This window comes from Sphaerodactylus townsendi, linkage group LG16 (genome assembly GCF_021028975.2).
Source record: "Sphaerodactylus townsendi isolate TG3544 linkage group LG16, MPM_Stown_v2.3, whole genome shotgun sequence".
NCBI classification, from domain to species: Eukaryota; Metazoa; Chordata; class Lepidosauria; order Squamata; family Sphaerodactylidae; genus Sphaerodactylus; species Sphaerodactylus townsendi.
This window is the reverse complement of record NC_059440.1, coordinates 30,895,103-30,919,592: the sequence shown is the minus strand read 5'-3', so window position 1 is coordinate 30,919,592 and position 24,490 is coordinate 30,895,103. Positions and strand designations below refer to the sequence as shown.

The 24,490-nt window shown below is 51.5% G+C and overlaps 1 protein-coding gene across 1 annotated transcript in view; it reads left to right on the top strand.

The window, feature by feature from the left end:
* Nucleotides 1–24,490, top strand: part of UBR4 (ubiquitin protein ligase E3 component n-recognin 4) — an 84,465-nt gene that overhangs the window by 3,920 nt on the left and 56,055 nt on the right. Inside the window, 38 exon segments of the mRNA XM_048519425.1 lie at nucleotides 239–368; nucleotides 486–622; nucleotides 1,249–1,351; nucleotides 1,857–1,998; nucleotides 2,333–2,457; nucleotides 2,929–3,053; nucleotides 3,276–3,335; nucleotides 3,435–3,625; nucleotides 4,022–4,121; nucleotides 4,226–4,363; nucleotides 4,838–4,952; nucleotides 5,488–5,675; nucleotides 6,397–6,556; nucleotides 7,371–7,459; nucleotides 8,252–8,421; nucleotides 8,965–9,247; nucleotides 9,812–9,944; nucleotides 10,321–10,400; nucleotides 10,820–10,948; nucleotides 11,439–11,621; nucleotides 12,727–12,849; nucleotides 14,136–14,365; nucleotides 14,778–14,902; nucleotides 15,393–15,490; nucleotides 15,889–16,046; nucleotides 16,202–16,411; nucleotides 16,903–17,004; nucleotides 17,705–17,805; nucleotides 18,219–18,417; nucleotides 18,967–19,155; nucleotides 19,474–19,537; nucleotides 19,737–19,928; nucleotides 20,236–20,306; nucleotides 20,466–20,613; nucleotides 21,907–22,134; nucleotides 22,867–23,037; nucleotides 23,527–23,709; nucleotides 24,318–24,476. Of these exon segments, the coding sequence (XP_048375382.1) occupies nucleotides 239–368; nucleotides 486–622; nucleotides 1,249–1,351; nucleotides 1,857–1,998; nucleotides 2,333–2,457; nucleotides 2,929–3,053; nucleotides 3,276–3,335; nucleotides 3,435–3,625; nucleotides 4,022–4,121; nucleotides 4,226–4,363; nucleotides 4,838–4,952; nucleotides 5,488–5,675; nucleotides 6,397–6,556; nucleotides 7,371–7,459; nucleotides 8,252–8,421; nucleotides 8,965–9,247; nucleotides 9,812–9,944; nucleotides 10,321–10,400; nucleotides 10,820–10,948; nucleotides 11,439–11,621; nucleotides 12,727–12,849; nucleotides 14,136–14,365; nucleotides 14,778–14,902; nucleotides 15,393–15,490; nucleotides 15,889–16,046; nucleotides 16,202–16,411; nucleotides 16,903–17,004; nucleotides 17,705–17,805; nucleotides 18,219–18,417; nucleotides 18,967–19,155; nucleotides 19,474–19,537; nucleotides 19,737–19,928; nucleotides 20,236–20,306; nucleotides 20,466–20,613; nucleotides 21,907–22,134; nucleotides 22,867–23,037; nucleotides 23,527–23,709; nucleotides 24,318–24,476 (5,532 nt within the window).

Below are 24,490 nucleotides of genomic sequence, written 5' to 3'. Positions count from 1 at the left end.
CATCAGTCCCTATCAGACTACAATTCCCAACAGCCCCTATCTGATGTCCATGAACACCTGGAGGGGCAGAGTTGGACACCCCTGGACTAGGTGGTCAATGCAGCTCCACCACTGCTTCCCCCCACCTGTCTTAACCCAGACCTAGCACTTGTAGCGTTTTGTCCAAAGACTACTCTGCTGTCTGCTTCAGTTTAAACCCGGTTGAGCAGGTGTCTCTTGGCATTGATCTTTTGTCTAGAAACACCTGATCCTGTTGATCAAGGGCCTGTGTACTGGCTACAGTCGTCTGGACCGGACTGAAATAATCACGTTTACTGCTATGATGAAATCAGCCAAACTGCCCCAGACAGTGAAGACTCTCTCTGATGGTGAGCTTTTCTCCTCACTTGTGGGTGTTTCTTTTGCTTACCACTGGATGGTTGCATTTCCCTGTTGCTGACATGTACAATGACCGTGTGTTCCTGTCCCTTTTTCTTTTGTTGCAGTGGAGGATCAGAAAGAGCTGGCTTCGCCAGTCAGCCCTGAACTGCGGCAGAAAGAAGTGCAAATGAACTTCCTCAACCAGCTGACATCAGTCTTCAATCCTAGAATGGCACCATCACCATCCATACCACAGACCCAGGTATTGCACGTTGGCCCCTGTAGACAGCAGTGCCTGATTAAATCAGACAGGTGGGAGAAAGTGGTAGGTGAGGTGGTGGCAGATATTAGCTTAGGCACCCTTAAAAATGTTCAAGAGAGGTCTGTCAGTGGTTCATCGCTCAGCAAAACTTCCATGTCTGGAGCTGGATGCTGCGGAACACACAGCAGAGGAGGGCGGTTGTTTTTGGGCAGCTCATGGCTTCTGCTGATAACAGTGCTCTGCAGCACAAGTCCTTTTCTGTGCTTTTGGGTGCATTGGTTTTTGGAGGAGCAGCATCTGGCATGCGGCCCAGCAACTGGTAGCCTCAGCAAGTTTGCTTTCTCTACACCAGGGGTCTGCAACCTGTGGCTCTCCAGATGTTCATGGACTACACTTCCCATCAGTCAATTGGCCATTCTGGCAGGGGCTGATGGGATTTGTAGTCCATGAACATCTGGAGAGCCACAGGTTGCAGACCCCTCCTCTAAACTGGGCTTCTGTTGGCCCCCTGGCTTATTTGAAAGGCAGGATTCCTGGCCTGCCTTCTGAGCCATTGTTTGACAAAGTGCTGCCTGAAGGCTGAGGAACTTGATCATCCTGGTTGTGTCGTGTCTGCTTGCACTTAGGGAGGAGGGGAAGACGACGACCCGGACCCCACGGACCAGGCCCCTGCAGCCCAAACCAAAAGCCTCTTCATTGCTCAGAACGTGTCCAGCCTGCAGGAGCTCGGTAGGAAGGAGCGGTGGCTTTTGTCCTTGTTAATGGGAGCCCTGGTCTGAATCTGAGGTGGCTCGGCCAGAGCCGGAGCTGCCCTACTTGGGTGTCACCCCTCCCCCACACACACACACTTCTTTAAAAAAGCCCTGAAAGACTGGTTTCATGGGAAGGGGGCTGGACTTGGGGGACTTGTGAACCACTCCGTGTCCACCGTTGTCAGTTTTGGTTTGGGGGAAATGTTGGGATGAGAATGTATTCCTGAGATCTGTTAGATCTTCTGAAGATGGGAAGAGAAAATCTGCACCACAGAGGCCAACCGGGGGTATGAGTCATAGTTCAGCAAACCTTTTGAAAAATCTTAGGATAAAAAAACCCCGAAGGATGGAAAAACTTTCCAAGTGGACAGTGATGTCTGCTGATGTCTTGCAATATCAGAGGCTTTAAAAAGGGCTGAAGATGTTTTCCCGTCAGGTTTAATCTTAGTGCTTTTCCTCCCCCCTCCCCCCCAATCTGACAGGCGGTTCTGAAAAGTTGCTACGGGTCTGCCTCAATCTCCCTTACTTCCTGCGCTACATCAACCGTTTCCAGGATGCTGTGTCTGCCAACTCCTTTTTCATCATGCCAGCCACAGTAGCAGATGCCACCGCAGTCCGCAACGGGTGAGAGAGCCTCAGCGGGAAAGGGTCTGTGTCCCAGCAGTGTAAGAAGGGCAGCTTAGCATCTCCAGATCTGCCATGGGAGGTGGGCAGAACACCGTTTCCCTGCTTGAGACCTTAGAGTACGGGTGGCCAACCTATGGTGCTCCAGATGTTCATGGACTACAATTCCCATCAGCCCCTGCCAGCATGGCCAATCGGCCCCTGCCTTGGAGAGCTGCTGATGGTCAGAGTAGGCAATATTGAGCTGGATTGACCAGGGATGGTGTCGCGTGTTTGTGATTTTGTGGTACTGGCTGAAGGTGCCCCGACCTTCTCTTTCCACCTGTCCGTGCAGGTTTCATTCGCTGGTGATTGACGTGACCATGGCCCTGGACACGCTCTCCCTCCCTGTCCTGGAGCCGCTCACCCCCACGCGGCTGCAGGATGTCACCGTCCTGGCACTCAGCTGCCTCTACGCAGGTGGGTATGCGCCTGCTGCTGCTGCTTTCGCTGGCATCTCAGGGGTCACTGACAAAACAGCTGCCAGTTTTTTAATGTCAAGGGAGTGGCATCTTGGCACACAGGGTCTCACTTTCCTAATGCTTTGAAGAGTTTAATTGACTTCTGGTGCTTTGTGAAGAGTTTCATTATGTCTTCTTGTAACAGCTCCCTAGTTTGTGCTTTTAGAACTGTAGCTCTCCAACCTAGGAGTTGGGAAAGGAGGAAGTGTGTGACATACAGAAGGTTCCAAGCTCAATTCTTGCAGTTCAAGGGTTTCAGGCTGCAGGTTTTAGGGAAGATCGTTCTTTGCACAAGGAACATAAGAGCCGCTTCCAGGGAGAATGGGTCAGAGATTTGATGTGGTGATATGGGTGTGCAACTCTCCCTTGTGCCTGTCTGCCAAGGGAGGCTTTACCTGACTCTGGAATCTGCCTCCCCCCCCCTCCCCAGGAGTGAGTGTGGCAACTTGCATGGCCATCCTACACGTCGGCAGCACTCAGCAGGTCCGCACGGGATCCACAAGTTCTAAAGAAGAAGACTATGAAAACGATGCTGCCACCATTGTGCAGAAATGTGTAAGTCGGCTGCCAGGGGGTTGAGTGTGGTCATCAGGGTGGGAGCAAGGGAAGGAGAGATGTTTCTGGCACGAGCAGTTCTGTAGCATCCAAAGAGGGAAGGTGCAATGGAGAATTGTCAGCCAGTTTGTCAGAGAATTGTCTGGCAGAGAATTGTCAGAGAATTGTCTGGCAGCTGTTTTTTACCTAATTCTGTAAGCCTTCCTCTCTGTCTGACTGCAGCTTGAAATCTACGACATGATTGGCCAAGCCATCAGCAGCTCACGCCGTGCGGGTGGGGAGGTAAGGATGTACGCTTCTTGAAAGTTTCCATCAGTGATGAGTTGCCCTTCTGGGCAGCTGGTGTTAATGCTGCTTTTGATCTCTTTTCCGGAACGGCAGCACTACCAGAACTTCCAGCTGCTGGGGGCCTGGTGTCTGCTGAACAGCCTCTTCCTCATCCTGAACCTCAGCCCCACAGCCCTGGCGGATAAGGGGAAGGAGAAGGACCCCTTGGCTGCCCTTCGAGTCCGCGATATCATTGCACGATCCAAGGAAGGGGTGGGCTCTCCCAAGCTGGGCCCTGGGAAAGGGTAAGATGGCACCAGTGCTGTTGCTTTCATTCTCACCACGCTGCCCCCAAACCTTTTGCATCAGGTATTTGGTGCAGGTGAGGATTGGAGGACTGAACTGCACCTCATGCTGAAGTTTTCTCTCCCCATCCCCAGTAATTCAGCCTCTAAAAGTGGTGGGGTGGGGGAGGGAGAGGATCAGATATGAATTGGGGCTGTGGCATTTCTTTGTCAGGAGGAAGAAGCAGGCAGGGCCTGTAGTGTGTCTGCCTCCAGTACTGTGAGTGTGTTTGTGAGAGTGTGAAGAGGGCTGCTTCTTAGGGGCAGGCTCTGGTTAGCAACTCAGCTGCACCCAGGTGAGGTTCTCAGGTGGCGCATCTGACATTTTCAAATGGTGCTCTTTTCTCTCTTTTGCAGGCATCAGGGATTTGGAGTTTTGTCCGTAGTGCTGGCAAATCATGCAGTTAAGCTGTTAACTTCCCTCTTTCAAGATCTGCAAGTAGAAGCGCTTCACAAGGTGAGCAGGTTCTGTGTGGGTCTGGGGGTGCGCATGCTCGTTTTTGATAAAGCCATATGAGATTTCACTTTAAGAAACTTCTGTGCTTTTACCGTTTCTTCCAGGGGTGGGAGACTGACGGCCCCCCAGCGGTGCTGAACATCATGGCCCAGAGCACATCGATCCAGCGAATTCAGCGGCTGATTGACTCAGTGCCCCTCACTAACCTGCTGCTGACCTTGCTTGCCACATCTTACCGAAAGGTATGCGGTCGCTGTCTTTGGAAGGGGGAGGAGCCTCATTCCAGGAGGAGGGTAGGTTAGACCAGGAAGACTTTGGTTTCTGCCTGTGAGTGGAAGGGAGAGGTGAGCATGGAAGCTCGGTCCTGAATCACATCAGTAGCTCATCACAAATGAATTTGGGTTGCTCGCGATGTCTTAAGTGGAGCCCAGGCATAGGCTGTGGCCCGGTTTTCACTCTGGCGGTTAGTCCTGTGACCAGACTGCAAAGTGTCCCATCTCTGTGTTTTTTAAAAAAATTGTTAACACATGGAAAGTCTGTGTGGCTGAGCATTCTAGGGATGCTTTCCCATTTGGGAACGTTCTGTTGTACAAGTCCCCACCTGGCTGATAGCTGAGAATGGGACTTACCTTCCTGGCAAAGCCCGGTGCGGTCACGCCTGCTTGTTTTTGCGCACGGTGTTGAGAGGTGGTGTGAACGGGTTCCCTTGGCCCTAGGCCTGCGTGTTGCAGCGGCAGCGGAAGGGCTCCATGAGCAGCGACGTGAGCGCCTCCACCGATTCCAACACTTACTACGAGGACGACTTCAGCAGCACCGAAGACAGCAGCCAGGGTAGGTATGGTGAAGCCTGAATCTCTGGGTAGGCCTGATTCAGATCAGGGGCATGTGCTCATGAAGCCAGTCAGGGCAGTCCAGAGAGAGCAGGAGACGCACTGTGGTTGGGGACAGCGCAGCCACGGCATAGCCACACCACATCCTAAGAGGCTGGTGTGCTTCAGCCAGCAGCCTGACAGTGATGCTCCCACTACCTCCGTGAACATGTCCGATGCTGCACAGTTGGCTGCTCCAGTTTTTTCTGCATAGGTTCACGTTGGCAAATGAGGGCATTTCTGGGGCGAAAAGGCTCAGGAAGCCAACTGATGCTGCCCTCGCCCCTGCAAATGCCCCCTTTGGTCCAGGGGCAAGCTCCTGCCTGCCCCCACGAACTCCCTTTATAGCCTGCAGAGGCATGCCCCGCCACCTGTTTAGTAAAGGCCAGCAACTGCTCCCTCCTCCTGGCTCTGTCTGTGGCAGCAGGACGGGGAGGGAGTTAATTTGGTGCCAGAGTGTACTGACTTTTCTTCCCCTGTTCCCCGCACTGTTTTAGATGATGACAGTGAGCCGATCCTTGGCCAGTGGTTCGAAGAGACCATCTCGCCAAGTAAAGAGAAGGTGGCCCCTCCTCCTCCTCCACCGCCCCCTCCCCTGGAGAGTTCTCCCCGAGTGAAAAGCCCCAACAAGCAGGCTGCTGGCGAGAATGGGAACATTCTGGCCAGCCGCAAAGACCCCGAATTGGTAAGGAGCGTGCGCGGTTGTTTTATTCTGTCTGTGGTGTTTTTAACCAAGGTAACGGGTAGAGCCCCCAAGAGCTGGTGCTGCTGTGAGCCTGGGGGCCCAAAGGCCAGTTTGTGCTGCTCTCTCAGCTCAGCCTGTGATTTGGGCTACACAGTTTAGACTCCTGCTTGGGATGTGCACCCCCAAAAAGACAGCCAGACTTTTTAGATCTGCTTCCACACATCAGCACTTGGCTGTAAGTTTTCTCCTTTCTCCCTGGTACACCGTCAGCCTCTGGTGGAGGCACAGTGGCTGTAAATGTGGCTTGTCGGTTGAGATGACATATTGAGCCACAACCTGCAAACCACCTTCCAACTCCTGCACTCTGGTCTACCAGCCAGTTGCAAACGGAATTGATCAATTCAGACGCCACACCAAATGCTAGGGGAGCTTTCCTGAGCCAGTGGCTCTTGGGAGCAGAATGGGTTATGTGAACCTGGTTCCTTTTCCAAGGGATCTGTGGGAGTGGGCATGGGTGCGTTCAGTTGAAGGGAGTGTGTTTGGGTACCTACAGTTGTCAAGGGAGAGCCCCTCATAATGGGTCATAATTGGCCATGCTGGCAGGGGCTGATGGGATTTGTAGTCCATGAACACCTTGAGTGCCATAGGTGGGTATGTCTATCGGTTCCTGTCTGTCTTTTATGGCTAACGCCCGTGTCCTGCCTTCCCGCCTCCCTTCTAGTTCTTAAGCCTGGCATCCAACATTCTCAACTTCATCACTTCCTCCATGCTGGACTCCAGGAACAATTTCATCCGAAACTACCTGAGCGTCTCCCTCACGGAGCAGCACATGGCCACGCTGGCCAGCATCATCAAGGAAGTGGACAAAGACGGGCTGAAAGGTCAGGAACAAAAACCAGCCATGTCCCAAGACAAGGCAGCCGTAAGAACTTTAATTGCAGAAGCCAGAATTCAAGTCACCTTCAAGGTGATGGCATTTACTAATAGCTGTGGATATGAAAGAGACTGGAGGGCCTCATGCCCAGGTTCAATCCCCAGCTTCTCCAGTGGGAAAAAAAATCTCCTGTAGCCGTGGTGGTGAACCTATGGCACTCCAGGTGTTCATGGACTACAAATCCCATCAGCCCCTGCCTGCATGGCCAATTGGCCATGCTGGAAGGGACTGGTGGGAATTGTAGTCCATGAACACCTGGAGTGCCATAAGTTCGCCACCAGTGTAGCAAGTGCTAGGAATGGCCCTGTGCCTGAGGCTTTGTAGAGAGAGTGTTGAAGCCCAGCTCCCCGACATGCAGCTGCCACTGAAAACAGCAGCCCTGCTTTCCTCTTCATTTAAGGGTGCTGTTTATTTCCTCTAATTCGTGTGTCAGTTCTCCACATGCCTGACACAGAATTCTGGTAAGCTGGGGAATTTGCATGATGTTTTTGTGTCAGTTTAGTCAGGTGTAATGAAAGGTATTGTGTGATCCCCCTCAGGGCCAGAGGAGTTAGGCAGGCTGTTGCTGAAAATGGCAGTCCTGTGTTCTCTGTCTGTTTTGGCATCTCTTTCTGGCCCTTGTGCAAGGACAGAAGACAAGTGTTATCCTCAGGTGTTTCCTGTGTCAAGGGTCCACAGTTGGGTGGTGAAGACTCGATTAGTCTCGTGGCAGGATCTTGTGCGGCCCTCGGGGCAAAACCTTGCTCTGCGTTGTGTTGCAGGTACTGCAGAGGAGGAGGAGTTTGCTGCTGCCCTCTACCACTTTAACCATTCCCTTGTGACTTCTGATCTCCAGTCCCCAACTTTGCAGGTGAGTCTGCAAAAGAAAAGGTAGAGAAATCCTCAAACAGGTATCTGTCAGTTACAGAAACACCTTGGGCCCCTTCGGGCACCAAAGCCAAGAGGCCTCCTAAACAATTCTTGCATAATTTGTTTGGCCTCACTGAAGCGGGGGTCTCTTTTGAAATCCTCTGGAATGTTGTCTAACACCACTGAAATGGCTCTCAGTCCAGCATTGGTTGATGTAACAGCCCTACAGTGGGAGTGGCCTGGGGTGAGTAGTGAAGTGGCTGCATAGGTTGGCCCTTGGGAAGAAGTGTCACACTAGCACAGAGGAGAATAGCTGGCTGCTTGCTTGTGACTCATGTGGTTCACGTGGCTGTCTATGTGGTCACCCAGCCTGCCTTCATTCCTTGTAACAGAGAAGTTCATATCTTGCTATGTTGGTCTCCAGAAGAGCTGAGTGTGGCTCTGTCTCCTGGGCACACATGCAGGCAGCCTGCCCTTCAGTGAAACTAAAACCAGGGCTTTGTGGAGCCATTTGCCAAAATGGGTCTTTGCTTAACTTTGGGAGGTTCCACGTGTGGCTCTGTGCAGGAATGCCTGCGGGTGTGACTTTCAGAGGGCCACTCAAATGCACAAGTGACAGGGACGCCGCAGATGTTTTTCTGCATAGGCACTCTCTCCGGATCAAAATTTTCATGTGCCTTGTTTCCATGACAGCAAGAACCCTCCTTGCTGACAGTTCTGTGCTGTAGAAATGTTTTCTTGCGTGGCTTGCCCTTCCCAGCATGCTCCTTTCTCTCTCTCTCTCTTCTGCCAGAACACTCTTCTGCAGCAGCTGGGCGTGGCCCCATTCTCGGAAGGGCCCTGGCCTCTCTACATCCACCCCCAGAGCTTGTCTGTGCTCTCTCGTCTTCTGCTCATCTGGCAGCACAAAGCCAATGCCCAGGGAGACCCCGACGTGCCAGAATGCCTTAAAGTCTGGGAGAGGTGAGAGGGTGGCCAACAGCCTTGTGTAAATGGGAAAGCCGGGGCGGCGTGGGTTCTCTCCCCCTGCTGTGCTCACAAACAAGTCTTGGATCAAATGTTTTGTCAAACAGGCCGTCTAGACCAGTGGTGGCGAACCTATGACCATGCTGGCAGGGGCTGATGGGAATTGTAGTCCATTAATGAGCCGCAGGTTGCAGAACCCTGGTCTAGGCTAATCTTGGCACCTGGGCAGCATCTCAAGCTGTAATGTCAGGGATTCCTCAGCCCTCCCATCAAGAATGGAGGAACTGGTTAAGGCCTCTTGCTTTAGCCTTCTTTGCAGTACTGGCAGGCAAGCAACTAGGAGCAGCAGTGGCGTAGGAGGTTAAGAGCTCGTGTATCTAATCTGGAGGAACCGGGTTTGATTCCCAGCTCTGCCGCCTGAGCTGTGGAGGCTTATCTGGGGGATTGTCAAAGACTTTTTTAACAATGGGGATTCCAACAGTTTTGAGCTTTGCAAAAACAGGCCGCTTTTGCTATGTTGCCTTCTTTCTGCTCTGGCAGGTTCATCGGTACCTTGAAGCAGAACGCCATGCAAGGGGCTCTTCCCGGCGACACAGAAGACCTGAACGTGGAGCATCTCCAGCTGCTCTTGCTGATCTTCCACAACTTCTCTGAGAAGGGCCGGAGGTCTGTCCTGACGCTCTGCATCCAGACCATCTTGGAGTTGACGGCCAACCTGGACTCTCAGCTGCGATGCGTCCCTCTCGTCCTGGCTCGTCTCCTTTTGGTGTTTGACTACTTGCTTCACCAGTATTCAAAGGTTCCTGTGTATTTGTTCGAACAGGTACGGCTTGCAGGGGAGTGTCTCTCTGTGTGTGTCCACCCAGTGTTAAAATGTACAGTCAAATAGGATGTATGTTGGGGAGGACTGCAGGTCCAGTGTTTGGCCTGCTGGCCTGTTGTACGTGTGGGCCGAACTGTGCTCAGTTGAGTGTCCCAGGGAGCGGGTTTTGAAATGCTGCTCATATCGAATCCAGCAGCATTCTGTCTTTAGGGTCTCTTCAATTGACAGAAATGTCTTTAGGGTCTCTTCAGTTGATAAAAATGTCTTTAGGGCGTTTTCAATTCTGGGGTGTCTTGCTGGTTACTGACTGCCCTGGACTCAGTAACATACACATACACGCTGGCATCCTGCTGGACGCCAAGTACTTTGTTCAGCACACACGAGATGGAATGAGTTTCCCTTTTGGCTTTAGCAGCTGGGGATCAAAGGGAGAACTCTTCAGCCAGTGTCACTTCTCCCGTCTCCGTGGGCAAAGATGTCCCCTTTGCACTAACTGTCATGGAACGAGGCCTGCCCCGTTCTGGATCTGGCCTTCTCACGCCGCCTTCTCTGCTTCTTGCTTAGGTGCAATACAACCTTCTAACATCACCCATTGTTTGGCTGAATGGATCCCCTGATGGAAGCAGGCGAACCTCTTCTCCTCTCTATCATGGATTCAAGGAAGTGGAAGAAAACTGGACCAAGCACAGCTCCTTGGGTAGGAGAGGGCTTTCCAGAGCTGCCGGGGGAGGCAGAGCTGGGGGACGGGGTCTGTGGGCAGCAGGAGAGCCTGCTCAAGACCCCGTTGCCTTTCTGTAGGGCAAAAATTGATTATTAAAACGCATAGACTTGCGGATTGGGCCTATCTTAAGTGTACAGAAAAGGAGGAGTTGCTTCGTCGGTCATTCCTGTGTGGTTGAGGAAAGGAGGGTAGAGAGTCTGATAAAGGGAACTTCGACTCTCGATAACTTATACTTGATGTGCTGTATCCATTTTTGGTAGAAGGTGAAAGCTGCAGTAGGGCAGTATCATCAGGTGCCCTCCATGCAGTTGGAACCCAGCCTTGAGCCTCTCTTCCTCTGTCTTTCTCCCAGATGTTGTTCCTCAGCCCAGGTTCTACTGCATTCTATCACCAGAAGCCTCTGAAGATGACCTGAACCGCCTGGATAGCATGGTACTTAGAGCCTCTCCCTTTCCTCTGACTTTATTTGGATCTTGCGTTGGGCGAGTGCGCATGTCAGGGGAAGATATTTGTCACGTGATCAGCACAGGTGTTTTGGTTTGTAGAGTGGGGTGATTTCTGTGCTGGGTTCTTCCTAAGGGTGTTTCCTTTACTATATGTGGTTCCTGGTGGTTTATTCTGCACATGTGCATGCAGAAAGTTCAAAGGTGAGTCCTGGTCTCTCCAGTTAAAGGGTCTCAGCATGGCCTTCTGTGCTTAAGATCCTGGAGACCCTCAGTCAGCAGCCTGACTCTCCATAAGGCAACCTGGCATGAACCTTGTTCTGAACATGTTTTCCTGAGGTGCAGGCAGGAGGGGTTAGCTGAACGAGCTGCAGTCAAACTGCTTGGATTTCTCTGCTTCCGTTGCAGGTGTGTGAGGTCCTCTTCTGCAAGGCAATGAAATATGACCACTTGTATACAGCCCTGACCTCCCTGCTGGCTGCTGGGTCTCAGTTCGACACCCTCCGCAGGAAGGAGAACAAGAGCATTGCTGCCCTGGTAAGGAAATGGCCTCCTGGGTCCACAGGGAAGCCCTACAGTTTGCTCTTCTCCTAGCACAGGCTCAGGGGTCTTTTCTGTTTTTCTTTTGCGAGAGTGCCCCTCTATGCAGCTGTGAAGATGGATGCTGAGCCAACATGGCTTGGCAGGTGGGTGGGTGGGTTTCAAAGCCAGATCTTGGCAGTTCTTCTCTGTCTTTCCCGTGGTTTGGGTGGCAGCAATGTGGCGTAAGGCTGAAGGATTGGGGGGTTTGAACACGGGGGGCTGTTGGACTGTGGGGTGGGGTTGGGGGTTGATGAAATTGAAGCAGAAGTAGGGATAACTGACGGCAAGAGCAGTAGTGCAGCAGAGGCATTGTGTGACTTGGATCAGCGGAGGGGGACGCTACTGCAGCATGCCCTTCACTCACTCACGGCAGTGGCTTTAAGCCAGCTGCTCCTTCCTGGCTAACTGTTCCCTGCTCTTTCGCTGCTGTTTGCTCTTTGATCAGGAGGCCTGCGCGCTCCAGTACTACTTTTTGATTCTCTGGCGCATCTTGGGGATCTTGCCTCCTTCCAAGAGTTACATGAACCAACTGGCCATGAACAGCCCCGAGATGAGCGAATGCGACATCCTCCACACGCTGCGCTGGTCTTCCCGACTGCGCATTGGATCCTATGTGGGCTGGATCAAGGTATGTACTTGGTGGGGCTTTGGAGGGATAGCTCCAGCTCCCAAGTTATAATTTGCTCCCGAGGGGATCAGAGCAGTCCTGTAAAACCCCATTGTAGAGAAGGAGAGAATAAAGGCTTTGCCAGGTAATGGCCGCCTCAACAAGTTCGTTGTCAGTTGTTGTTGGCAGACCAGACATTCTGTAGGCACTGGCAGTTACTTGCCAGCCCCACATCATTTTGAGGGAAGGGTGCAAAAATCTTTTCTGATTTTGCATCTTGGACTTCATGTACGCAAATGTCAGCTTGCCAGCTCAGTTGAAAAAAAATCAAACCATTCTGACTTCTTGAGCACCTGCATTCTTCAAGGCTCTGCCATTTTATTTTGTCAGTTTTTGGAGCTCCTGAACCTGTGGAAGTGTTCTACGAAAGCCTACTTCCAGAATCTTTTTTCCAGTTTTTCATTTTAATTTGACCTTACAGAAACATCAGTTAATATAAATAACACAGCAATTGTGCTCAAACACAGTTGTATTAAGAATATCATGAATATTGTTTGGGAGGAGGGGAAAGACAGAAGAAAAGGAATCAGTCATACTGGTTTTTTTTTCAAAGTGCTGTTCTAGGGGAGAGGAAACCAGGCAATAATATGTTGGAGGAACATTTCATGATCGAGTATGTTCAGAGGAAATAAAGTTTGTCTTTTTAAAATATATGTAAATGCTGTTTTGAGTAATACTACATGTAATCAGTGTTTCTCCTTTAAGCAGGATGTGCGTCTTTCACCCCTTTTGCTTTTATCGTGTTATTTTATTGGATATTAAGTGATCCCCAGCTCTTTCTTTAAAGTCCACTTTTGCAGGGAGGGCAAGCGTGACTTCTTAGAAAAGTCAACAGTCTGTGTTCTTGCAGCTGTTCAAAGGGAGATGATGGGGGAAGGATCTCTTCTTTGGCTCTTTCCCAGGCTGTTATCGCCGGGGCTGCGTTGGCTGCCAGCATCGTGTGATATGGGAAGTGCCTCTCATTTAAATGGCCTTTTGTTATGCTTCGACTGTCCCTGAAGCTTCCCGTTCCTCTTCTGTGTGACCCAGAGCCACCTTTTGTTATCCCTTTCCTATTTTTGTTTAGGGTCACCTCATCAAACAGGGTATGAAGACTGAGCATGCCGCTTCTCTCGTTGAGCTGACATCTGCCAAGTGCAGCTCGGTGAAGTACGACGTGGAAATAGCGGAGGAGTACTTTGCTAGGCAGGTGTGTGTTGACGGGCAGGTTGCTGGTGGCAGCAGCAAGAAGGATTTGCAGTTGGGCTTTTCAGTAGGGCACCTGGAGCCCTAAGGATCAAATGACTCCCCCCCCCCCCCAAAAAAAAAAAAAGTTTTCCATCTGGATTTTAGCAAAGTCTCATACTCAGAGACCCTTGCTGTTCTCCACCTTGGTCCCTTCCCTTCAAGCTGTCCTGGGTAAAAGGCTCTTTTAATCTCTTCTTTAGCAAAGGCCATTCTTATTGTCCCCCCCCCAGAGGCTTATTCTCACGCAAGCCAGTGGTGATGGACAGTTGAGGAGTGTGATAAAGGAGGACTCTGCCAAAATGTCTGTCGCTGTATGTTTTAGGCAGGAGGGAGTTGAAGAACCTTTTGCTGTTCCCTTGGGATAAGTCGCTCAGGTGCATAATAAGGGGAAGGACTCTGCCAGAGGTTCTTCTGCAGTTCAGTCTGGGCAGGAAGGACTTAAAGACCCCTTTGCCTTGACTTTGTGTGGGAGGGAATGGGTGCATCAATTGTTGCTGGCCCTCCAGTTCTTGTTCAATTAAAATTTGGCAGAGCCTAAAGCAGCGATGGCGAACCTTTTCAAGACCGAGTGCCCAAAATGCAACCCAAAACCCACTTATTTATCGCAAAGTGCCAACACAGCAATTTAACCTGAATACTGAGGTTTTATTTTGGAAAAAATGGTTGGCTCCAAGGCCTGTGTTATTCGGGAGTAAGCTTGGTGGTAGTCGGTGGCTTTGCTTTGAAGCAACCGTGCAACTCTTCCAACGGGTGAATCATGACCCTAGGAGGGTTTACTCAGAAGCAAGCCCCATTGCCAGCAACCGAGCTTACTCCCAGGTAAAGGATTGCGCTTTAGTTCTTCGCATGAAAATTAGTGCGGTTTAACAGCGCTTAACAGGGTTACCTACACTGCTTCCCCAAAACTAGGTCTTAGGTTTAATGCTAACCATTGAGCCCAGCGGCCCAGGCCAACCTAGATGTGTGGGGGGGAGGGCACTCTGTTTGCGTGTGCCCACAGACAGGGCTCTGAGTGCCACCTCTGGCACCCGTGCCATAGGTTCGCCACCACTGGCCTAAACAGTTGAGTTCGAATGTGGAAGAGGCTGGGTTCAAACCCCTGCTCTGTCTCCAGATACTTTGGTTGCCCCACCAGGTTAATTTTTGAGGGTGAAATGAGAAGCCCCCTATTTGCCCACCTCCCTCCGCCCCAAACTCCTGGTAGGATGCGTGGGGTACACAAGTGATGACTTGCCGTTCTCTTCCAAGATTTCATCTTTTTGCGGGATTGACTGCACCACAATCCTCAGACTTCACGAGATCCCCAGCTTGCAGTCCATCTACACTCTGGACGCGGCCATTTCCAAAGTCCAGGTCTCCCTTGACGAACACTTCTCCAAGCTTGCTGCTGAAACCGACCCACACAAATCGTCTGAGATCACCAAGAACCTGCTGCCTGCCACCTTGCAGCTGATTGACACTTATGCCACGTTCACCAGGTGTGGAAGCTGACACTCTTTGGTACCCAAAATGCACCTTAGCTTTAACACAAGGAGGATTGCTTTGGGAGGACCCGAGGCTCAGTGGAAGACCCTCTGCAGGGCATTCGTGCACGGCTAAGAGCTAGTCTTATTTTTGTCAATATGTACATTTAATGTAATGCAGCTGACTGATTTGTGCATTCGACACAATTGTGTAATTGAAAACAGCTTTGAGCTTTGCTTTGAATTCGTCCTGTTTCTTTAACAAATCCTGGAGAGTGGCTGCCAGTCAGAGTAGGCAGTACTGGCCTTGGTGGACCAAGGGTCTGGTTCAGTAGAAGGCAGCTTCGTGTGCTCGTGGGCACTCTTCCCATTGGGTGTCGTTGAGATGCTCAACCTGAGCCTCCCTCCCTCCCTCTCACCACTGCAGGTCCTACTTGCTTCAGAGCCTCTCTGAGGAGGGCTCCCCAGAGAACAAGCCCACCGAAGAGAAGCTGCAGGGCTACGCTGCCATCCTGGCCATCGGGTCCAGCCGCTGCAAGGCCAACACCTTGGGTGAGCTGCTGCCTGGGGTAACTTCTCTGCTGCCCGGGAGATGTGGCTGGTGGATTGGGTTGGAACTCCAAAGAGGAAATGATGTGGCCTTCGTACTCTGCCCCTCTGTTGCTCAGTGTCTGAGTGATAGGCTTGCTTGCTCCTAGGCCAGACTTTTTGGTTTAGGGGTGCTTTTCTTACATGGGGAGGGCAAGAGCCTTTGCTCCAGTTGGGGGAGAGATCTTTTGGGGAGCCCCCAAAGCTCAGCGGTAGAGTGCCTGCATGAGACCCCAGATCCATTCTCCAGGTGAGAAGATCTCAGCCACCAGAGCTATGAGAGATCTCCCTGCCTGAGTCCCAGGAGAGCTCCTGCTGGGCCAGAGGGATCCAAGATCCACCTCCGAGTGAGATGACTTTCACAGCAGCCTGGGAAGCAGAGGTGGGGTCAGCTGCCCTCCCTCCCCCTCTGGCTGGGTTTGCAGAATGTGAGCCTTGCTCCTCTCTGACACAGGGCCGACCCTCCTCCAGAATTTGCCCTCGGCAGTGCAAGCCTTGTGTGAGTCGTGGAACAGCATCCATACCAACGAGTTCCCAAACATCGGCTCGTGGGTGAGTGCTGTCCCTCCACCCTTTTCAGCTGTGTTGATGCCTCACCCAGTAAGCAGGCTGCAGTGTGAAAATTCCCAGGGACGTGGCCACTGCTGTCTCCCCTTCCCTCTGCAGAAGACTGTCTGGTAGACCATATTTCTTCCATGGGAGCCTGCTGCTTCTCAGCCTAGTTCTGTCCTTTTGCTTCATCGGGGTACTCCTCTGAATCATGGGGCTCAGCCAAGATCGGGGGAAGGGGGTACTGAAACTCTAACCTCATATACAGTAATCTTGACCAGTCAGGAAATGCTCTCTCCTTTGTGCCAAATCCTCAGTGATGATTCTGCTTTTTCTGCACTCTCTTTCTTTTCCTTTCCCTAAACCATGTCCTTCTTTTCTCTGTGGTTTTTTAAATTTAGCGCAACGCCTTTGCGAATGACACGATCCCAGCAGAGAGCTACATCAGCGCTGTGCAGGCAGCCCATCTCGGCACCCTCTGCAGCCAGAGCCTCCCTCTTGCAGCTCCCTTAAAGCGCACCCTCCTCTCCTTGGTCAGACTCACCGGGGACCTAGTTGTGTGAGTGCCAACCCTTGTAGTTCAGTGCCCTTTTCCTTCCCGCCAGGCCTGCCTACTCGATCCCCTGACCCCAGGGTCTGGAGGCCATTGGGGAATGGGGTGGCTTGTGTTTCTTGGCAGGAAGTTTTCTGACCCTCCATTCTCTGTTCCTCCAGCTGGTCAGACGAATTCAACCCCCCGCAGGTGATCCGCACGCTTCTGCCTCTGCTCTTGGAAACCAGCACAGAGAGCGTGGCCGAGATCAGCAGCAACTCCCTGGAGAGGATCTTGGGCCCAGCAGAGTCAGATGAGTTCCTGTCCCGGGTCTATGAGAAGCTGATCATGGGCTGCTACAATATCCTGGCCAACCATTCTGATCCCAACAGGTACTCGGCTTTACCCTTGAACGCCCTAAACCAGGGGTGTCCAACTCTGGCGCTTCCAATGTTCAATTCCCATCAGCGAATTGGCCATGCCAGCAGGGGCTGATGGGAATTGTAGTCCATGAACATCAGAAGCACCAGAGTTGGACACCCCTGCCCTAAACAGTTTATCTCTTGGGCATCTTGAGGATCAGTGGCTCTTGTATGACCCTCCCCATGTATGTACTTGAAGCCCCCCCTTAAATGAGAGAGGGTCCTGTAACTGCGTAAACTGTTCCAGAGGTGACTGGCCGAGACAGTGCCTTTTGTTAAACTCTGTTTCATTCACTTAAATGCTTTTACTAGAAACTCTCTCTCTGGGGAAGAAAAAAATCTCTACCTGGCCCTGAGCAGCTACAGATTTCCCCAGTTCAGGAGGACTGTGTGTATGTGTGCTTTCTTTCAACCCAAACACAACAACTTTATTGATGTTCTCCCCCCCTTTCCCATCCCAGCGGCCTTGACGAAACCATCTTGGAGGAGTGTCTGCAGCATCTGGAGAAACAGCTGGAGAGCAGCCAGGCTCGCAAAGCCATGGAAGAGTTTTTCTCAGAGAGGTGAAGTTTAGTGTCTTGTTGTTTTGATGTTTCTCTAGTGCCGTTGTTTGGGGCACAGTGTCATAGTGCAATAGCAGAGCGAGGACCAGAGACCACACCACAGTGGCCTGTTTTGCAGGTCTGTCCACTCCAGCTTGTACCACTGGATAGGTCTTTTGAGGCTGCCTCTAGCAGCAGGCCCATTGGGTGAAATGCCAGGCATAAAGCAACATACAGAGAAGCTGGGCTGTTCTGCTGCTTCTGCCTGTCCTGTGATCTTCCCCCTCAGCCACCTGGACTGGTGGGAGGGAGCTGTGGGTGCTTGGTGGCCTTGGAACAGCTGGCCTGACCAAATCCGGAATCCTTGGTGCTTGCCTTGCTGTGGCCTTCCCCTCTGACTTTTTGTTATCAAAGGCCGCAGTTGGACGAGCCTAATCTCTTGTGTGGGCATTCAGAGTATCACAGGGAGGAAGGGGCAAAAGAAAGAGAGCTGGGAAAGTGATGGAGCCAAAGAGTGACACCCAGTGATGGTTATTTGTTGGCCTTTTTGTGAACACCAACCTCCTGCACCCCTGGATCTCAGCATGGAAATCCTTCTGGTTTCCAGAGTAGTTTCCTGGGAAACACAAATCCAGAGACCTAGTTGTGCAGTTCTATATGTCCCAGACATCTTCTCTTGTGTTCTTATTCCCTTCTCTCCTTTCCTTTTTTCCCCAACTAGTGGAGAACTAGTCCAAATCATGATGGCTACAGCCAACGAGAACCTCTCAGCCAAGTTCTGCAACAGAGTGCTGAAATTTTTCACCAAGCTCTTCCAGCTGAGTGAGTGGTCCGCTTTTGCATTTCATATATTACTAACTTAATTTGTACCTCACTTTTCTCTCCCATGGGGCCCCAAAATCGCTTACATGTTTCTCTCCCCTCATTTTATCCTCACAACAACCCAGTGAGGTAGGTTAGGCTGAGTGTATGTGACTGGCCCAAGGCCACCCAGTGAACATCCATTCCAGAGTGAGGATTTGAACCTGGGTCTCCCAGATTCTGGTCCAGCACTCGTGTTTTATTATTATTTGAGAGACGATCTGGCTTGATGGGCACTACGCACCTTTCTTTGGCATAGAAACAGAGTGCTCTTGGGCCACAGCTTTTATTTATCTGAATGGAAAATGTCTGCAGTCCAGAGTTCTCGGTCTGCCTACCAGATCTCATCCTCTGATCCTTCCCACCCCTTTTAGCCGAGAAGAGCCCTAACCCCAGCCTTTTACGCCTCTGTGGCTCCCTGGCCCAACTGGCCTGCGTGGAGCCGACGCGCCTTCAAGCCTGGCTGACGCGGATGACCACCTCGCCCCCGAAGGACTCCGATCAGCTGGAGGTGGTCCAAGAGAACAGGCAGCTGCTCCAGCTCCTGACGACGTACATTGTTCGAGAGAACAGGTGAGTTTTAGACGTGTCCACGGCAACTGATGGGGCAGATGGGAAGCAGAGGAGAGTGGTATGGAACGTAAATAAATCCATACAGAGTTGCAGCCTTGATCCATTTAGCTCTGCTCTGCCTGCTCTGGCTTGAAGAGAAGGGTCTTTTACAACCTTACTGCACAGAATTCTTTTAACTGGAGAAGCTGGGAAGTGGATCTTCAGCACCACTAGCAGAAGGCCTGTTCCCTGCGCTGAATCAGGCCGGGGATTTATTGTACTTGCAGTGAGGTTCCAGGGTTTCAGCCAGAGCAAGGTGTTTCCTAACACCTGCTAGCTGGAGATGCCCTTGTTAAACCATCCTCCTGCTGTTTTGTTTTTGGTATGGGTGGGAAAGCATGGTTGAATTCCTTCGATTGAATCAGCCACATAATGTAAATAGGAAGAAGGTCGCTTGTGTGATTCGGGTACTCCTAAGTGTCAGCCAGGAATTTGTCTTGAATGCACGGATGAAAGGGGATGCAAAGCATGTCCTGGATCTTGAGCGTGATTTGCCGTCTCTGTCCCCAGCCAAGTTGGCGAAGGCGCCTGCACCGTCCTCCTGAGCACCCTCATCCCAATGGCCACGGAGATGCTAGCGAACGGCGACGGGACTGGCTTTCCTGAGCTCATGGTGGTCATGGCTACCCTGGCCAGTGCCGGGCAAGGGGCGGGGCATCTCCAACTTCACAGTGCAGCAGTTGATTGGCTGGGGAGATGGTAAGACATGTAGCTGCAGGGTGGGTGTCTCTTTGGGAGAGGAGAGAGCTGTGGTCTGGTTGCTGTCTCAGCGAGGACCTGCTTTTTCTTCCCATCAGACCCTCAATCTCACGAGGCTTTGGGGGGAGAAGGGGGCTGGCCTGGGGTGGGGAGGGGTCCTTATAGCTCTGCTGGAGGTGTGACTTTGGACCTGTGTATGTGTATGATGGGTAGAGAGTGTTGAAGGTGGGATTTGCTGCTGTAATGTCCAAGGCTAGCAGTGAAGATCAGCCAGTTTGCTACATGATCTCTGAAGCCCCCTTTCTTGTCTCTTTCCAGCAAGAAGTACTTATCTCAGAAGAATGTTATTGAGAAAATGAATGCCAACGTCATGCATGGCAAGGTAAGGTGGAAGGACGGGTTCTTGGGTGTGTTGGATGGAGCTTGTGGGAAAGAAGGCAGAGCCTTCCAAGAAATCCCAGGAAACAACTTGTGAATAAAGAGTTACGGGCACTCAGTTTGGTTTCTTTAATGGATTTTAATGGATTGTGATAGGGAGGACTGCTGATCCAGTCAGGCATCTGATTAACCGTCTCTTGCAGCACGCTACTGTTCTGGAATGCACGTGCCACATTGTGTCATACCTGGCTGACGTCACCAACGCACTGAGCCAGACTGGCAGCCAAGGCACCCCCCACCTCTCGGTGGACGGTGAGGAGAAGGCCATCGAGGTGGACTCAGATTGGGTGGAAGAGCTAGCCGTGGAAGAGGAGGATTCACAAGCTGAAGACTCAGTAGGTGGTGGGGAATGGAGGGCTGGCTTGTGACCCTGGAAGGCCTTGAGTTCAAATGTGGTCTTAGAGATGATGGAAGCATTTATACAAGGGAGAGACTAAATGAGGCGGATAGAAGAGGCAGGAAGAGTACTTGGTCCTCAGTATTTCGGTGTTGCACAGATAGGTTTTCTAGAAGAATGTTCAGACTTATGAGCTCTCATTTTCCTGGTGCAGTTTTATAGCCCAGAAAGAGCTTTATCTGCTGTACCATAATATTGGTTGTAGCTTCCTGGCTAAATGCCGTTTTGTTTTTGTGTGTGGGCAGGATGAAGACTCCCTCTGCAATAAACTTTGCACATTTACAATCACACAGAAAGAATTCATGAACCAGCACTGGTGAGTTACGCATTTAATTGTGTGCATTTCTGGACCTTTCATTATCTGATGGGCTTGGCATTCAGTGGCACCCCGTTGTATGCCAAGGTGGGTTGTTGTACCTACCACAAGTGGTCATCTCATAAATACAATGGGTGTGTCTTACTTCCAACCACACAGGTACCACTGCCACACCTGTAAGATGGTCGACGGTGTTGGTGTTTGCACAGTTTGTGCCAAAGTTTGCCACAAGGACCACGAGATCTCATATGCCAAGTATGGATCATTCTTCTGTGACTGTGGAGCGAAAGAAGACGGCAGTTGTCTGGTAGGTGGGATTCATGAGGAAGCTGGGAAATAGGCAGGGCCAGTGGTGGGATCCAAAAAATTTAGTAACAGGTTCCCATGGTGGGTGGGATTCAAACTGTGGCGTAGCGCCAATGGGGCTGGGCTGAGGAGCTGCCGGGGCATGGCCAGGCATTCGGGGGGCAGGGGCATTCCCTGGCCGAGGGCTGTGGCGGGAGGCGCAGCCACTGCTTTATCATGGGCGAGGGAAGCTTGATGCACTTGGCGCCAGGCTGCCCGCCGCGCCCGGTGCACCTCCTGCTAGACTGCTTCAAGTTCTGCGCGCTGCTGCTGACAGGAGGGGCGTGACTAAGGCAAAAATCACGGGGCAAAATCACCAATCAGTAACCCCCTCTCGGCACACACAAACAATTAGTAACCTACTCTCGGGAACCTGTGAGAACCTGCTGGATCCACTGGGCGAAGTAACTGCGGTTGTGTTAGAGAAGAGCCTGGTTGTGGTCTCTGTTCGTTGCGAAGGATGTAGTCAAACTTGGCAGCATCAGAGGAGAGTATCAGGGCAACAGAGTTGGGGACTGGGAAGCCAGGCCAGTGAGGAAAGGCTGAACGAGCAGATTTAACCTTCAGTGCGGAGAAGAGGGGATTGTTTGTCCTCTTTTCCGTGATAATACTTTTGCTCCAGAGGGCAAAACTAGATCTGTTGGGTTTAAGAGCCAGGAGAGCAGATTTTGATTGAGCACTGAGAGAAATCCCTGCTGGTGAGAGGGGTTTGATAACAGAACCAGTTACTTAGAACTGTGAGGTGGGTGGGTGGGCTCTCCTTCAAGATGTGGCTGGACAGCCTGCTTTTGGGAACGCTGTAGCTTTGGATGTCCTGCACTAAGTAGAGAGTTGGTCCCTCCAATTCTGTCTCTGGGGTGCGGCATTCTGGCGTTAAGTTTTAAAGCAGCCAGATAAGAACTAGCTGGGCCTGGGGGTGGGATTTCTCAAGAGCCCAGGCAAGTTTTCCTTTGGTTCAGGACCTAGAAGGGACTGCCAATTTCTCTGTTCCATTAAAGACCTGAGGTCTGTTGGGCTGTCCTTGCTTTGCTGCATTAAGTCCATTGTGTCTTTCACCTGCTCCTTTGAAGTGCTTGACTCCAGCTATAAGCCTCGGTTTTCATCTCTACTTTGGGCCAAGGTGGTCATGCCCATGATGCCCAAAGGTAAAATGGCTGCTGGGTAGGAGGCTGAGCAAAGGCAGCTGCTGGAGAATCCCCAGGGATGCCACCCAAGGCTTGCAGCGACATCTTTGCTGCTGGTTTTGCTTTCCAAGGCCCTGGTGAAGAGGACCCCCAGCAGCGGCATGAGCTCCACCATGAAGGAGTCTGCCTTCCAGAGCGAGCCCCGCGTTGCCGAGAGCGTCATACGGCATTCCAGCATCTCTCCCACGGACAAGTCCAAAATCTGCATCAGTGATGGGCGAGGCTCCGACGACGAGAAGCCCAAGAAGAGCAGCCTGTGTAGGAACGTGGAGGGCTGTCGAGAGCAGCTGCAGTCCCAGGTATAGTCTGCTGGGGGTCGGTGCGATGTGCTGCGAGGGGAGTCGCTTTCCCCTGCAGGGAGGGGGGATCAAAGAACACAAGGACACATCCAGAGCCCTGAGGGATCAGACCCAGGGTCCATCTAGTCCTGCATTCTGTCTCACATAGAGGCCAACCAGATGCCCCGCAGGGCAAAAAACAGGACTCAGCTGCCAAGGCCTTCCCTTGTTGTTGTCTTCTGGCACTGGGATTCAGAGGTTGACTGCCTCTGGATGTGGAGGTTCCCTTTGATCCCCTTGGCTAGTAGCTACTGATGATCTATCCTCCATGTGTCCATCGAATGCCCTTTTGAAACTGTCTTGGCCTGTGGTCATCACTTTTTTCCTCTAGCGATGAATTCCACATTTTAATCGCTCATTGAGTAAAGAAGTATTTCCTTTTGTCTGTCCTGAATCTATTGCCTGTCATCTTCCTTGGTCGCCCCAAAGTCTGGAGTATTTTGATAGAGAAAAAGTTCTGTTTGTCGCCTCTCTCTCCCCCCCCCATGCCGAATTTGATTGTTCTCTATCATATCCCCCCTTTAGTCGTCTCTTTTCTGAACTAGAAGTCCATGGCTCTTCAGCCTTTTTTCTGGCCCCTTAATTGTTTGGGTTGCCCCCTGGAGAATTTGAATCAGGGGTTTGGCTTGGTCTAACCCTGGAGAAGTGATGCCACGGCGCCTCACGTTCTGGCCTTCTCCTTTTGCCCTGCAGGCTAACTTCTCTTTTGCCCCGTTGGTGCTGGACATGCTGCACTTCCTCATGGAAGCCATCCAGGTCAACTTCCAACAGGCCTCGGCTATGGGCAGCAGCAGCCGGGCCCAGCAGGCTCTCAACGAGTTGCACACGCTGGACAAGACGGTGGAAATGACCGATCAGTTGATGGTAGGGATTGGCGTTTTCTCTGACCTTCCTGGTTTCTAGGGGGAGATGCTGGCTGGCTCCAGGAGGTGGGGACTTGAGGGGGGTTCTTGCATCCCACTGAAGAAATCCCAAGGATTTGACCCAAAGCTTCAAGCAACAGATTCATGTCGATCTTGCTTTCCTTTTTTCTTTTAATCAGGTTTGCTAATGATCTTTTTGTACCTAAAATTAGAGTGGCAAGAATTTGGAAGAGTCCTCTTGGCAGACTCCTCTGTTTTCTTGCTCCACACCTCACTGATTAAGAGTCCCTCGGATACCCTGGGAAGCTCTTTGCCCTGCCCTCCAATGATCCTGAAGCCAGCTCTTGTCAGTGGTCTGATGGTCCTATGCATTGATTTCCCCCGGAGAAGAAAGTAGAGCACTGCTATGGTTTTGCTTCTGCCTGGGAGCCTTTTTCCCTTGAGCAAGGCCTGCCAATCATCTTGCTTGCCTGCTCTCTCACTTGCCCAGGTGCCAACTCTTGGCTCACAAGAAGGAGCTTTTGAAAACGTCCGCATGAACTACAGCGGGGACCAGGGCCAGACCATCCGGCAGTTGATCAGTGCCCACGTGCTGCGACGAGTGGCCATGTGCGTCCTTTCCTCCCCTCATGGGCGTCGCCAACACCTGGCTGTCAGTCACGAAAAGGGCAAGGTGAGCCTGGGCGGGGTGGGAGTTGGGCTGGTTGCCACATTGCCTTTGAGAGCAGTGACTGCACGTAAGAATCTGAATGGCTAAGGCAAAATGTAGCCAGAGTCCTGGAAAGCCCAGAATTTAAAAAAAAACTTTTAATTTTTACCCTTACCTTTCCTGCAAAGCCATTAACATGAGTTGGAAGCAACAAGTGTTGTATGCTTGCAGCTGCAAAATACTGTTGCAAACTATTGCTTCCAGGTAATCACGGATTCCATGCCTGTAAGGCATAACAGGGGAAAAAGTTAATTCAGACAAAGTGCTCCAGCTTTGGACTAGTCCAGTCCAAGCCCTTTCACTTTCGAACTGGCCATGACCCGCTGTTGATTTGGCTATATGCTTTCTTGTGTTGAAACGTATGACATATACAACTTGGCTTTCCTTTAAATCTGGCAGCATGCGCACGCTCTCATTGACGAGACCTGATGTAAAGTTTTGAACATAGCCAGACTGTTTGTGTTTTTCTACCTTGCTGATGTATTGGAGATGTGGTTCAATGTTTGGGCCAGTAAATACTTTGGGCCAGTAAATACTTCGTTTTCTTTTTTGCGTCATCTTTGATCATGTAGATCACGGTGTTGCAACTCTCCGCTTTGCTCAAGCAAGCCGATTCCAGCAAGCGCAAACTGACCCTGACTCGCCTGGCATCCGCCCCGGTCCCCTTCACAGTACTGAGCCTTACAGGGAATCCTTGCAAAGAGGACTACCTGGCTGTCTGTGGGCTAAAGGTGAGAAGGCAGCT